A 16,379-nucleotide genomic window follows, 5' to 3' on the forward strand; every position below is an offset into this window, starting at 1 on the left:
AACCCACTGAATGTAGGTTTCAGTTGGTCAGCTTTGTGTTCTCATAGACACAGTTTGAGCAGCCCCTGGGCTGTTTACCTACTGGTCCATTTTCCACTGAAAAGTACCATCTTAGTTCTTTCCAACTGTTACCTTCAAATTGAAGAGCAGCAAGATGTTCTTCTTTTATTTTGAGCCTCAGTTTGTTTCTCTTTTCCATTTCAGCCATCTCCTCTACTGTTAGTATTACAGGAGAGGCTTCTGCTGTAGGTGGTGATTTTCCTGAAAGCGCAATATAACATGCTGAGTAAACTGCCAACATAAAAGTGTATGCACATGGAAGTTGGACAAAATGAGTACAAAGTGAAATGTGTGGAGCTATAAGCCTCTACTGCCTGGGAAAAGAGAAACCCTGGTCCTGACAGTGGTGAAATATTGATAGACTTTCCTTGAGAATTCTCCACGTGGCATCCAGGCTAGATGCATAGAAAAATACCTGCTTTGTGTGGCCGGCCCAGTGGCATAACAGTTGGGTTCGTGTGCTCCACTTCAGGGGCCCCAGGTTTGCCAGTTCAGATCCTGGGCACAGACCTACGCTCCACTTATCAAGCAATGCTGTGGGAGGTGTCCCATATGTAAAATAGAGAAGGATTGCCACAGATGTTAGCTCAAGGCTAATATTCCTAAAAAAAAAATACCTGCCTTGTGATGCAACAGGGAAAATGAGATGTGCAGCAAGGGCAGGCATGTTTACAGACTCCAAAGAGAGTGAAATTCAGAGTCTGCTGACAGAAATTAGCAAACCCCAACATACCATGCATGCAATTAGCCACCTGCAGAAGGACCACTCCACAGGGCTATTTGTATTAGCCAAGTGTTTCCCAGGTTCTCATCAAGAAAAGACCAGAGAATAACTTCAACAAGATATGGTTGACATATAGCTGACGGTAGAGAATCTATAAGCAACTTGATCATCTTTTAACTAGTACTTAACTACAAGTACTTCAGTGATTACATAAGAGAATTAGAAAAGAAGAATATGTCAGTATTTGTCTGTGAATTTACCCATTAGAAATGGCTGTGTGATTCCACTTGCAGCCCAGTATGCAAGATTCTACGTACTTCAATAAATCTTTCTTGAAGTTCTGACCTCAAGGGGTTATGTCTTGTGAAGACATAAACGTGAACAAAGAAACTGTAATAAGATGTAATTACAATAGTAGATGTATGTATAAGTTACAGATGCAACAGAGCTAAATCTCTCTGCATTTCTGTTTTATCATCTGTAAAATGAAGGGACGGGACTCAACCAATTATTCCATTAAAGTAAATTGAAGCATTGCCTTCAAATGCTGCTTATTTCTTTTATTTTTACCATCTGAGATGGAGTAAGGTGATATGTTTTTTATTGGGCCGCTTCTCTTCCCTTTGCTTCAGTTGCAACCCTACCCCTCACCCCCTTCCTCAGCACTTTGTCTTAACTCCTACTCATGGCTGCTTAAATGTACTCCATCTGGGAAACGTTTCCCTATCAGATGGAGTGAGGTGACCCTGCTCTCAAGGGACTTGAACTTCCCCTACCAAAGAACAAGGATTGGTCATGTGACTGTCTCTGCTGCTAGACCACAGTTCTGTCAGGGCAGGGACCATGGGTTGGTTTGTTTTGAATTCACAATTGCGTTCTCAGCATCCATCATGGTGTCTTTCACAGAGCAGGTGTCTAACAAACATTATGAGTAATTGACTAGTGGAGTGACTTTGGCTCACCTGCTTTCATCTCTTCCTCTCTTGCCTCAAGTCACTTCAAAAATGTACAAGGGAAAACATTCAGAGAGAGAGTAACATGTGTGCCAGAGCTCATTTCTAATGTTAACTGGAGGTCTCTCCCAAACTGAGCTTTCTTTTCTTCTCTACTTTCTCTCATGCCTCTGAGGCAGAGATTTAGGCAAGAGGCCTCCAGGAGAGAAGGACTTGCTTGAATTAAACCTGAAACTTACATGCACGTACTTAGCTTTTAACCTTCTCCAGGTAACTGCAGCAAGTGTCAGCTCCTTGGCACACACTTTTCAGGTTACTTAGTGTGATCTTGGAGTTTTTTTAACATGTTCAAAAGTGTCTTTGAGATTCATTTTATCCTGGATACAGTTGGCAACTTGGATAAACAGGTTAGGTGGGATTGGCATGCAATACAATTTGCCAACTAACACTCCAGCTCACAGAAGCCTGGCTCTCTAAGTTAAACCTAACCGAACCCAGAAACCTAACAGGGCTCTGGATGCTAAAACCATGAATACCTTTTGCTTTTTTGTCTTCCTTTTTTTTCTTGGGGGGCTCATTTTTCACTTTTTTATTTGCACTCATCTGAGGAGATTTGTCTTTTGCATCTGCTGACTGGTTTTCTTTTTCTTCTTCCATGAGCCTCTGATGAATTTCAGCAGTGACCTAGTTGTATGAGAGCAATATTTCAGTTAATACATTTATGAAATATGATAATCATTTGGCTTTAGTCATCATTTAATTCCACTGAAACCTCATTCCACTGCAAACAACCACGCCATGTGCTCAGTCTTTACAGAACAGGCACTTGGCTGTTTTACTTAAATGGAAAGCTGGCCCTGTCCCCAGATGCTGCTTCCCCGCAGCCATCTGTGTGGAGGCTGTTCTCTTTCTCAAGCCCTGCCTGCAGGGCATCCTTGAATTTCTTCATTGTCACCTCCAGACTGTGACAGCTCCATGGTTATGCAAAAATTCCTTTCTTTGAGATCTCAGACTCTGTGGACTTAATACTCACTATTCTTCCAAGTTCCTGCTATCTGTTGGCCCCTGAATTGGGGCATTCCCCTATATCAGTGTTTCTCCATCTTTTATTTTCCCCCATGGAGTTTTTAAAACAGTTTCTTCTAATGGCATCCCCTCCAAGAAATTTTAACACTGTACAAATGTTTCTGTCTATGTATTTTATGTATGTCTGTGCTTTATACATAAAATGGGTGTGAATTTTTCATGCCCCCAAACAAGTTTTAGGAATGCATGCCCTATATTAAGTGGGCTCATGGAGACTTGCGTCCTGGGCTTCCATTCTACTCTAACCCTAGACACCATCCCAGGAAGGTGCAGTATTCATGAGGGTGACCTGTCCCACAGCCTAACCTCATCGTTGGTTCTTAGCCTCCTCCACTCAGGGGACTCTCAGCTTCTCTGCATCTCAGCAACACCCTCCTTTCAGTCCCACAAGTGCCCTACGTTGAGACATCAGCTGTGAGGCCACTGCATAACAGCTGATGAAGGGGGAGGGGTGGGGCGCCGCAGGGATCCCTCCATCTCTCCTCTGAGGCTGGCTCTGTGCTTCAGGCAGCAGAGAAACCTTATCTGAGGGTTTGTGCAGCTGGGTGGTGCCTGCAGTTAGCAAGATTGGACCTTCTGAGATAAGTCCAACTGCTCCTGGAGAGGTGAAGGGCATTTATAACTATAACCCTGAGAAATGAGAGCTGAGAAAAGACTCCCGAAAGGAAGAAATAAAACCTTCACGCACTGTGGACGCTGTAGCAACATGTGGTTGAAAACTTTAAAATCTCAATAGTGCAACTGGAGGAAATGGGTGAGGAAATGGGTGTCCATGGGGGTTTATTTATTGAAGTGCTTACTGTGTCCAAGCCTGATGTTATTTTTGGGGAGAATGGAGTGAGGGGCCGGGAGGAGGAAGAAGTTTGATGGAGGTAAACAGAAAGATGAATAAGGCATAGTCGCTACCCTCAAAGAAGCTTAGTCTTGTGGGAGAGATAGACCAGCCAATTCCTGCCCTCTCCAAATTCCTGCTAAGCTTCATACTCCAGGGCTCAGCATGAAACTGTCCCCAACTGTTCTATGAGTGCTAAGTTTTGTCCCACCCTCCAAATGGGTTTCATGCTCCTGAGAGCTGAGCCAGTCCTCCTTCTTGGTATTCTCCATAGCTTTTAGGACGTGTGCTAGGCTCATAGGAGAGGCCCAGGAAAGGCCTATTAATTGATGGAGTTTCTTTTAAAATAATCATATTCCACAGAATACACCCACAGCTTCTTCAATACCAGCAGAGCCTTGTAGAGATACAGAAAAGTTTGAGAAAGCAAGCCAGTTGCATTTTTTTTTAATCAGATGCTCTTTAGATAAACGAATTTCATGATATATACTGTAGTTTCAAATTCTTGGTAAAGCTGAAAGCAGACTTGTTAACATTCTCCCCTAAATTGCAAGCAATTCATTTTTGAATCTGTTCTTGCAAAGCATGGTAAGTTAGCAATTTCCTTTAAAATTGGATTTTTCTCCTTTGTAAACAACCTTGTGATGAGGATGATGATGATGACGATGATAATTATCATCATCTCCATTTTTCTGGTTCACTTCCCTCAAAGACCTCTGGGTCTTTTCCAAAAATTAACATAATTTACAATACATCCAGCAGTCTAGCTTATAAGGCTGAAGAAACTCTAGAAATAATGCCTTGACATTGTGGGCGTTACACATGACTTGTTTCTTTGAAATCACTGCATACCTGCTAATTAGGAGAAAGTTTTGCTAAAAAATTAACATAGCACACTAAATGGTTGCTCTTGGTAAAACTGCTGGGTGGAATAAAGCCTGTGTTAAAGTGCCCTCATTTTAATTGCACTTATCTCAGCAGGTACTGTTTTCCCCACAACAATTTACTGAATCAGGCCTTTTTCATTTGGAACTCAAAGTTCCCTCAAGGTCATGTGACATCAAGGTCATAAAAGTCTGTAAGAAACATAAAAGCAGGATTCAAATACAATTATTAGTAATATTAATTACTAAACAATCCTTCCTCCTATGCTGTCTATGTGTTTTTTAAAAGTCCATGAGAAAAACAGTACAAGTTTGAGTAGTTTTCTTACCATAATGATCTATTATATTTACAATTTCTAAAACACTTTCATATATGTTATTTCATTGGATCTTTTCAACCTTTTAAGAAAGGAAAGATAGGTAGAATGTCTCTTATGTTACAGATCTGGAATTGAAGACTTGAGAGAGTTTAAGTGAATTTCCTAAAATCACACAGGTTAATCAAGAGGGATAGCTAATTCTCTTTGTGCTGTAGGATACTCTTTCTAATAATGTAATATTTTAAAATGTCCTTTTCCCCAGGTAATTTTAATGGGATTCATAAGACTTGTAAATTATGTTTACATAGCTCAATTAACAATAAGAATAATAATTCATATTCTTTTCTAGAACTCCTAGATCTGGTTTTCCACTCTCTGGTGCTTGGTAGTTGTGGTCTTTGTGGTAATCATCATCATCATTGCCTTCATCAGTAATATTGACATCATCATCATCAGTATAGCAGTAGCAGCATCTCAAGACCTAGTATTATGTTAGTGGCATTATGCTAGGTAAAGGTACATAAAAATTTTAGAATCTAGTTAAGTATTCAGGAAAACAACTAACAAGACAAAAATTACAAACAATAACCCAGATCTTAAGAGCCAAATGAGTGGGAGAAACAAATCTGCTACAAGGACGGAAAGAACATATGATCAGAGAAGGCTAGGATTTCAGGAAACAGGTAACCAAGTGATCAGGAATCAAGGCAGGAACAAGTTCTGAAGAATTAAAGAAACAATAGGATTTAAGCAAATAGAAGGAAGGAGGAGCATATTTTAGGACAGAAAAAATGGCGTCAGCTAAGGCGTCGGAATTTTTAATGCCTATGGAATATGTAACAAGCAATATCTAGTCAGCTCACAAGAGGGTTTGATGAGTTGGTACCAGCAAAGATATGGAGCTCTGAGCCTCTAGGTCAAGGGTTTAGGATTCTATGGTGGCTACTGGAGGTCATCACGCTACCCCATTCTCCTCCTAGGTCAAGAAAGCAAGATCATTTCTGTATTCTTAGAAGCATCATATGCTTCTTTAAAAAAAAAAAATCTATTAATCCTTTTCCTTTATCTGGATCATTTTTCCCTTTTTAATTTAAAGTAGTTGTAGATATATTTGAGGTATAAATCTATCATCTTACTATATGCTTTCTATTTGTATTGCTTGTGCTGAATCTTTTTCTGCCCTCCTTTCTTTTCTTATTTTGGATTGAATATTTTAAATTATTTCAGTTTTTCTCTATATTAGTTTGGAAGTAACATACACTAATTCACTTAGTGGTTGCTCTAGGAATAACAGATGAATTTATTGAGTGAATAATATTTAGACCTTGATGCGTTAATAATTCGTGATGTAATTCCTAGGGTAACCACTAAGAGATTAGTAATAGAACGCATTACTTTCAAACTTACAGATGGGGAAAAAAGCAAGAAAGAAAAGCTACAGAAAGGATGAAAGAATATTTAACATGTGAAAAATATCTAAAAGTATAATTTCCAAAAAAAAGCATTATACATAAAGATTACCTCATAATAAGAAAAAGTTCAATTCACAAGAAATATTTGACAATTTAAAATTTGTTTAGACCCAATTTCATGTCCTCAAATATACATAAAGCAAAAACTGATGAAAGTGTAGAGAGAAATGAATACATCCAGTCTCAAAGTGGGCAATTTTATCATACCTTTCTTGACAATTCAAAGAAGGAGAAAACAAATTTAATGAGGGTAAAGATTTAAACAATGATAGTATATATATGTATTTTAAATATAAATATATACTAAATAACATAGTAAAGATATAAATATGTATACATAAAACAATTTTATATATACATATAAAACAATGGACTATATATACTTCAAGGATATACAGAACATTCTTAAAACTTACCACAAAGCAAATTTCAGAACATTTCAATGAGAGTGTGATCTCTGATTAAAATGTAATTAAGCCAGAAATTAACATACTATTTAGAAAATTAAAAATATACTTCTAAAACCCTTTGAACTGGATGACAATGAAAATAACATTATATCAAAACTTGAGATCCAGTTAGAGCAAGTCCACAGAGGGAGCTTTATGGTCACAAGTGCATATATTAGGAAAAAAAGAGAGACCAACAATTCATAAACTATCATCCACCTCAAAGTTCTAGAAAAGAATGGCAAAATAAGCCCAAAGAAAACAATGAGGGAAAAATAAAATTAAGAAAAAAACACAGTAAAGTAAATCAATGAAGTTAAAAGTTAGTTCTTTCAGAAGACTGAGTAATCGATCTACTTCAGGCTCAGCTAATCAAGGGACAGGAAAAACACCGGAAACCAGCATCAGCACTGGCAAAGGGCCATCAGACAGATGCTGCAAGTATCAACACAAACACAAGAGGATATTTTAAACAATTTCATGCCAATAAATTTGAAAATTTAGAAATGGAAAAATTCCTGGCAAAATAAAATTTACCAAAACCAACCCAAGTTTCTTCCAATAAGAAAAAGAAGATAGAAAGTATCCTATACCTCTTAAAGAAAATGAATCCTTGGAGGGAGGGGGCAACAAAAACTCTTCCTATAAACTTTCCACAAAACTATAGGCCTAGATGGCTTCTTAGTGAATGCTGCCAAACATTTCAAGAAGAAAACTTACGACTTCTTCAAAATCTTGCAAATAATAGAAAGAGATGAAACATATCTGACTCGACTTATGAGGCTAGTATTACCTAGTATTTTAGTATTACTACTAAAAGTAGACAAGGACAGTATAAGAGAGAAAAATTGTAGAATTTTCTCATTCATAAACAAAGACTCAAAAATCCTAAACAAATTATGAGCAAAATAAATCCAGCAACATGTAAGGATGATGCCTCATTATAATGTTGGACTGTTCTAGGGATGCAATGTAAGTTTAATATTAAAAATTGACCAATATAATATCCCACTTTAACGGAAAATGGAGAAAAAAATCATTTGATAATCTCTATAGATACAGAAGAACCATTTGATGATACAATTCATGAAAAAATCCTCATAATAAGCTAGAGATAGACGCGAATTTCCATAACCTGATAAATACTGCTGAAAAGAAATCTACAGCTAACATTTTTGTGAATCTGGACAAGCTGATTTGAAAATTTATATGGAAAGTCAAAGAGCCAAGAAGCGTCAAAATGGTCTTGGCAGATGACAAGGTGGGAAGATTTGTTCATCCAGATAACAAATAAATGGTATGATATTATGTAGTTTTGCTACAAGGATAGACAAACAGAGCAATGCAACAGACCTAATTTATGATATGTAGTCATACATATCACATGTATGAATAATTTATGACACAGATGATACTGCAGTAACATGGGGAAAGGATTTAGTATCACCTATGAAAGCTGAAGTATTATGTATAGTATTGTCTACATACTCCTAGGTATATACCCAACAGTCATGTGTGCATATGCATACCAATGGACATGTACAAGAATCTTCATAGCAGCAGTATCCATAATAGCACAAAACAGGAAGCCCAAATGTGTATCAGTTGCAGGAAGGTTAAATAAACTATGATATATTCATATAATGCAGCACTATGAAGCAACAAAAATGAACAGGATACAGCTCCACTCAGCATGGGATGAATCCCACAAATAATATTGAGGAAAAGAAGACACAAAGAGACAAAAGGTATGAGCCCATTGAAGCTCAAAAGCAAGCAAAGCTAAACTATACTATTTTTTTTTTTTAATGAGCTTTGTTTTAGATATTTTTTTTTTTTTTTAAGATTTTATTTTTTCCTTTTTCTCCCCAAAGTCCCCCCCGGTACATAGTTGTGTATTCTTCGTTGTGGGTTTCTCCAGTTGTGGCATGTGGGACGCTGCCTCAGCGTGGTTTGATGAGCAGTGCCACGTCCGCGCCCAGGATTCGAACCAACGAAACACTGGGCCGCCTGCAGCGGAGCGCGCGAATTTAACCACTCGGCCACGGGGCCAGCCCCTAAACTATACTATTTAGAGATACATACTTGGGTAATAAAACTCTTAAGAAGATCAAGGACATGATTACTAAAAAGGCAAGATAGAGGTTCCCTTTCTTGGGGATGAAGGGTATTAGGACTGGGAAGGGACACAAGAAGGACTTGGCATGTGCAGACCTTTTCCATTGCTCCCCTGTGTGGTGGTTCCATGACTATTTACTTTAGGTGGGTGCATTAAGCCATGCAATTATATATTATGCACTTTTCCTATGTGTGTCAAAATCCACACTAAAATCTTTTTATAAAAGAAGCAAGACAATCAGAGGAGCTTACGGTCGCTGTTGAGAGAGACAGAAGAAAGAAAGAAGGAGAAAAAAAGGAAGATATGGGGAGCAGACAGGAGGCACTGAGGCTGCAGTGGGATAAGGCCAGAGAAAAGGACCCTGGATGCAGAGTGGCCAGGAAGGGACTTGGAAGACGCCCAATCAAAAGTGTTGGTTGCTTGCTGTGAGACTGTGATGCAAGCTCCTCTCCTACTTCTTCCAAAAAACCTTCTGGAAAGTGAACACTGCTTTCTGGTCAAATGAGATATTTTGGGGAAACTCAAAGAAGGCTTGGCACAGAACAAAAACAGAAACCACACTGGTGGACCCAGGACCTGGAGGATGAGGGAACAGTGGTCATCGAGTTAAGCACCTTCTGTACGGGGTGAAGCCTCTGCTTAAAGTCATCTGCATGCTGTCCCTTTCCCTCTTGATTTGGTACAGCTCTTTGCAGGCAAGGAGAATCATCACTTTACCTCTCAGGGAAGGTGGAAAGGACACGAACTTGGAAGTCATATAGACTTTGGTTCAAATCTCATCTCTGACACTTACCTGCCAAGTGACCTTGGGCAGGTTTGTTAACCTCTCTGGATTTTGGTTTTCCACTGTAAAGAGGATAATAATACTTATCCCATAGGTGACTTATGTAAAATGCCTAGCAGAGGCTATAAACTAGAGGCCTGTGGGGCAGATGTGTGTTTTGCTGGACTCTGTCAATTTTTAAAAATTTGTTTTCATTTTTAACTTGTTAAAAATCAGTAGATTTCACACTAAAACTTGAATTTCTGGCTGTTCTTATAAAATTGGAAAATCTGGCCATGCAGAGTCTCATTCTCAAATGGCAAATTTGGCTAGGGCAGAGTAGCACACAGCTCTTTAGACAGGGGTGTGATTTCCACTTGGCCACAGTCCCACCCTTCCCTATTGCCTTATACTTGACCTGCCTCATTGACATTTCCTGCTGGCCCTTTAGGGCCCCTGCACTTGGAACACTGGTCCAGCATAGAAAATAATCTAATGTTGGTTCACTCCTTCTTTGATCTCATATATTTGCTGATTGACTTGTTTCACTTCCTATTTCTTTCAGAAAAAAAGACTCCTTGGAAGTATAAATTTACACCATGCTTGCAAACCTTGTGTAAATTTTCTATTCATAGCATATTAGCAACGTTGGTACTTACTGAACGGATATTCCTGAAAGGAAATGTAATAACAAGTGCTGCTTACCATGTGAGATATCACTGAAGAAGCCTGCTGCCAGGTGTCTATTACCAACTTCTCATCCGCCTCAAAGTTTAACTCCACATTTTCTAGCGTGTAATCAATCTTGTCCTTCAGTAGAGCTCTGGATTTTGATTTGGACATAGCCAAATCCAGAGAAATGGATATTCGAGGAACCAGAGGAATTCTTTGGAAAACAAACAAAAGGAATATAAAGATTTCATTTAACAGATTTTATGTAACAGAATTCTATTTCCATGACCATGTTACTTTCTGAATTTTGTTGTCTTGCTTTATTCTCAATTTTCAAAGCTGTTCTGGAAAAACTCTTTAAATGGAGAAAAGACTGTATTCAAATTCTTATGGTTTAGGAAGTCTTATTAACAAGAGGGAACTAGAAACAAACAATAACAGAACACAATTTTCAGGTTTAATTCTCAGTAATTATGAAGAGGTGGATTAACCTATAGCAATTATGAAGAAAAGCAATTTTGAAATATATCCAGGGCATAAAGGAAAATGGGACGAGGAATAATTCAGTCATGAGAAAGCAAACCAAATGCAACTGGGCATCACTTGTTTAAGATGACTAGTATTATTTGGCTTCCTAAAGTGGACAGTATAGAAGCAGAAAATGACTGCGGCCAGCCTGGTGGCATAGTGGTTAGGTTCACATGCTCTGCTCCAGTGGCCATGGGTTCACAGGTTGGATCCCAGGCATGGACATACACATTGCTCATTAAGCCAAGCTGTGGCGGCATCCCACATACAAAACAGAGGAGGACTGGCACAAATGTTAGCTCAGTGACAATCTTCTTCACCAACAAAACAAAACCGCAGGATATGACAGATGTGAGGTCTACTGGGGTATTTCATGGAGGCAATAACTTTTTGGTGATGGGTGGGGAAGAGCTCAAGTGACCTTCCCCACCCTTGAACATGGATGATGAGGGGCTTTCTTTTTGTTTTGTAAAGTGCTTGGGAACACAAAGTTAAGCTCTACCTCTTCCTTCTCTTAACCATATTGTTGCCCCTATGTAGAAATTTTAGAGCTTTCCCTGGGAACATTCTATCCCAAAAGGACCCCAGGATCTCAAAGGTTAACAGAAGGAGGGAAAGATCCACAGAGCGGAATGTTTCTTGTGATTGGGATCCACCTCAGTGAGACAAAGAGTGAGGGGCTTTCGGCTTGGACAAGGCAAGGGGAGAAAGGAGCCTCAAGGGATGGCTTTGCTGAAACTTGAGGAGGAAAGCCAGGAGCAATAGCTCAAATAAGCATTTGGTTTGGCAGACACAGGTTGCTGGGGAACAGAGCCGTGATTCAGATTGTGAACTCCAGCAAACAATTAGCTTGGCCTTGTTTTGAAGTATCAGACAAGGCTTCTTGAACTTAGCTCTTTGATTCTTACAGTGCTTGGAATTCTGACAGGGTACTGTGCTTATAGAGGCAACGTATTCAGCATCTACTACCCAGTATATGTCTACCCACAGGACAATTTATGTTTGTTTTTTTTTTTTTTTTAAGATTTTATTTTTCCTTTTTCTCCCCAAAGCCCCCCGGTACATAGTTGTATACTCCTCGCCGTGGGTCCCTCCAGTTGTGGCATGTGGGACGCTGCCCCAGCGTGGTCCGATGAGCAGTGCCATGTCCGCGCCCAGGACACGAACCAACGAAACACTGGGCTGCCTGCAGCGGAGCGCGCGAACCTAACCACCCGGCCACGGGGCCAGCCCCGATTTATGTTTTAATAATCCAGTAATGCTAAATCTCAGTCCCTGAGACACATGAGATTCACGTGGCTAATAAATCAAAGTAAGGTTGTGTGATCATCTCTAGATGTCTAACGCAGTACAATGCTCATTTCCCAATGCCTTGGTTTGGAGGACAGCAGTGATGGCGTATCATTTAGAAAAAGAATTTGGGTTTAGAATTTATTTACTGGAAAAAACTCTGGTTTAGCTAGCTCTGCCACTATCCGTAGACATGAACTGGGGTAAGTCACTTGACTTTCTGAGGCTCTGTTCCTTCTGAAATAATGAAAATAATAATAATATGACTATTATCATTACTAATTATTAGTAATTACTAATTATTAGTTATTAACTAATTATTACTTACCGTATTATTATTATTACATTTTTGGAGGACTAGAATAGATAAGCTATGTGAAAATGCTCAACACTGCTTGTTTCCCTTATAAATGTTAAGACTCTGTGGTTGGTTGGTTGCTTGCTTGATACATTGACTGACTGAGAGTTCCAGTAGGTATTCATAGCAGTGATTTGAGATTGATGCAGAGTTGTTTTGCAGAAAATAAGAACTGGCTGTTCTTTTGCCTGTTTCTTGCTTCTAACCAACATTAATAGCTCCCCCATTACGTCTGGCTTGCTATTTTGTGCTAAGAACAGAATGCACTGCTACTGTAGACAGTGAAACTTGGCCTCTTTTGATGGCTCTGATGGTTCATATTGCCTTTGGAATTTTTTATTGTTTCTGATTTCAAAGATCTCTCTCAGCAGCTTGCTGAGTTAAATATTTCTCTTCTATTTGTATCAAGAAGAGAGCACAAACTTTCTTTCTTGTGTTTTCTTGCTTACACATGGGCCTAACAGGGATATATTGGGACCAGACCAAGGACGTCTAGAGAAAGAAGAAACCAGCTTCAGATCACTGTATAACCCTATTGTGTTCAAGACATTTCAAATCCTTTTTGGAATAAGAGAAGGTAAAACACACAAAGAGAGAACATGCAATACTCACAATTTAAATAGTGCTCGTAAGTAAGAATAGTTTATTGTCATATTATGCAATAACAATAACAGTCACCACTTACTGAGAGTTATTGGGACTAGATCTCAAGTTTTCTGATTCCCAGATGTGGTACTAAATGCTCTGAGAATTTCATTTCTGTAATCTTTCACAACAACCCTACTTTACAGATAAAGAAACCAAGGCTTAAGAGAGTTGGAGTGACTTTCCCAAACAAATAAATTGTCTTAATTTATTTACATATAGTTAGCAAATAACAGACCCAGGATTGAAACCAGATCTATCTGACTTCAAAACATATTCACTACCCCATATTGAGTTTGCGTAACCCCTGTGACCTGCACTGACAGAGAAAGCTTGTAAAGTAAAGTATGTACACTTCTTTCAATCTACAATACATGGCTCACCTCCTTGGAGATTTAAATCTAATGTTCAGTGCCTGAATATTATTTTTTAAACTTAACTTATTTCTTTCCCCCTCTTCATATCTTACTGGTCATGAGAAAATATTACTTGAATTCTTAATTCTATTTTATTAAGTTATTTTTAATTCACTTAAGTTTTAAGGATTTTGAGTTTTATTTTTCATTATTTTAATGCTTACTTTTTGCTCTGTTTTGATGTTTTATAGTTGGGAATCACATCACAGGAATTACCACCACTCCCACTCCCCCATTTCTTAAAGACATTTTTCATTCTTTTTGTAAATTTTCAAGGTTGGGGATCTGGCACTTCCTCTGCCCCCACCCACTGGGTCTACAAAAGCAACTATTTACAAAGTTTTATATCGCACAGGAATGTTTGGCTGAAAATATAATTTTTCTTCCACCTTTACCACCAAGTTTATTTTCTTGCTGGCAGGAGTCTGATGTTAGATTATTAATAAGTCTTTCAGTCTCATGAAGTCACAATCACATAGGACTGAGTCTTTCCTGTTTCTCAATTTCCTTACCTGTAAAAGAAGACTCCTAACCCCTCCAATTTTCACTTACATAATGTCACACACACACACGCGCGCACACACACACACACACACAGAACTGCTTGGGACCTTTCATAAAAGTGATAGAGGTTCACAATTTCTTACTATAAACTCTTGGGGCCAAAAGCGCTTCAGCATTCAAAATTTAGAGCCAGCTCTGATGGCCTAGTGGTTAAAGTTTGGCGTGTCCCACTTCGGTGCCCATGTTCGGCTCCTGGATGTAGAACCACACCACTCATCCGTCAGTAGCCATGCTGTGTCAGTGGCTCGCATAGAAGAACTAGAAGGACTTACAATCAGAATATGCAACTATGTACTGGGACTTTGGGGAGGGAAAAAAAAAGAGGAAGACTGGCAACAGATGTTAGCTCAGGGTGAATCCTTCCCAGGAAAAAAAAAGAAAAACAAAAGCAAGTTAAAAAAAAAAAAAAAAGAACTTGAAATTTATATATAATATATATTCACTAATATCCCTAGCAGAGTCTGTTGGAAGCACTCTATAATAAAATACAATATACCTCTGCAGCAAAAATGAGTAAATATTCACCATAATTGGGATAAACAGTGCATATCAATAGTCTTAAATTAAAGTTAGAAAAAATTTTCAGTTTTTGGATTTTGGATTTGCAGGTACAGGACTGTGGCTTTTATTAGTGGTATTCAATTTAAAATCATAAAGTTTTACGTTCAGACCAATTACAGTGCGACACAATAGCCTCCCTTACCTGAGTTGGCATTCCAAAACGTCTTTAGTACACAGTTGGACCAATGGGACTCTGGTAAATTTCTTATTGTCATCTGTTGGGATTTTGCATTCCATTCCCCTGTAATAATCTTGAAGGAGTCTCTTTGTATCTTGGAAACGGTTCAGTTCTGCCTTTAATAGTAAATATGAATGTTAATATCCAAGAAAGAACAAGCTGATTTGTACATATTTCCCATATAAGCTCTGTAAGCACTATTTAAAAACATTTAGGTTGAAATTCATTTTCTGGAAATTAAGAAAGAATTGGCTGCAAGTGTATATCTAAAATTTCATAAAAATTAAAGATAAATGGTGACTTTGCGGTCTGTGTACTTATTGAGTATAATTCCACTTAACAAGATGGCATTTCTATTCTTCTTGATATTACAAAAGATTACAGTATGTATTATGTCTGGTGTATGTTATTCATTATTTTGACATTAAGAATTCTTCTGTGCCCTGTATTTAATCAACCAATACATTAACAAACTCTTGAGTGTCTTCTGTCATAGGTAACATGTTAGATGACCTTGGAGATACCAAAAATATTACACATACAAATACAAAAAACTGAAATATAAAATAAGACTAGGTTTTGGTCCTCTAGAACGATTTAACCTAGTTGTGGAGAAATGACAGATAGTAAGATAAAGTGATAATGAATTGTTCTTTTTTCACAGTTTCTGTTCTTACTCCATACGTACAGTAGGGAAATCACTCCCCTGTGCTCACAGAGAAATCTTTCCGCTGGCTTTGCTAGTAGGTGCCTTGTGGGAAGTGGGGAAGCACAGTAGAGCTGGTGGCAAGGTGAGCATCAGTTATTCAAAAGTGACTCCCTGCCAGCCAGCTCATTTCCCTTTGCAGTGACGATGAAATGCATGCAGAGTGAGACCCTGTGCAGTGCCGAACACACCAACATAGACCATGAGTTTTCCAACCCGTTCTCTCATGAAGTGACAGATCAGTTGGTGTATCTGTGCTTCTCTTCGGTAGCGTAAAAACAACCTTCAGACTTTGCTTTGGTTAGTGGGGCTACTTAAACCAGTACCTGAGGGCCTAAAGATTGAAGCTCTTACACAGATGTATTCCATGACATCTAGTTAGTTACAGAAAGCATCTTTTCTAAAAAGAACAAAACTGACTTAGCGTTCAAAACCCTCAGCTGAACCTAACCCAAGGATATTTATGAAAGGATCCCTATATTTATCAAGCAATTAATGTTGTCATTTATTTCATGAAACTTCAAGAAATAGTCTTGTACTGTCATAATCACAGTTTAGAACAAATAAATGTCTATTTCTACATTGTAGTCCACAGCAAAAGACAAGGATAATTTCAACAAGGTTGTTTTGATACAGAAAAGCATAAGCCAAATTGCTCCTGAAACACTGTTCTCTGCTTTATTAAACTTTTCTAGCTAAATGACTGAAACAGGAAGAACTTTATTTGGTTAATTTGAATCTACGTTTCAAAATAAAATTACCATTCATATATTGTTTTAAATTACAGAACATGTTTTAA

The 16,379-nt window shown here is 38.3% G+C and overlaps 1 protein-coding gene across 14 annotated transcripts in view; it reads right to left on the bottom strand.

Moving 5' to 3' along the window:
• SPEF2 (sperm flagellar 2) overlaps positions 1-16,379 on the bottom strand; it is a 177,533-nt gene that overhangs the window by 43,187 nt on the left and 117,967 nt on the right. For all 14 annotated transcript variants that reach the window (XR_011506509.1, XR_011506510.1, XM_014831226.3 and 11 more), the window contains 4 exons: positions 14,839-14,990; positions 10,368-10,548; positions 2,274-2,421; positions 133-261 (listed from right to left, as the gene is read on the bottom strand). Coding sequence is in view for 12 of the 14 variants with exons in the window: in XM_014831226.3 (XP_014686712.3) it covers positions 133-261; positions 2,274-2,421; positions 10,368-10,548; positions 14,839-14,990 (610 nt within the window). In the remaining 2 variants the exon portion in view is untranslated. The remainder of the gene's footprint in view (positions 1-132; positions 262-2,273; positions 2,422-10,367; positions 10,549-14,838; positions 14,991-16,379) is intronic.

This window comes from Equus asinus, chromosome 10 (assembly GCF_041296235.1).
Source record: "Equus asinus isolate D_3611 breed Donkey chromosome 10, EquAss-T2T_v2, whole genome shotgun sequence".
Taxonomy (NCBI): Eukaryota; Metazoa; Chordata; class Mammalia; order Perissodactyla; family Equidae; genus Equus; species Equus asinus.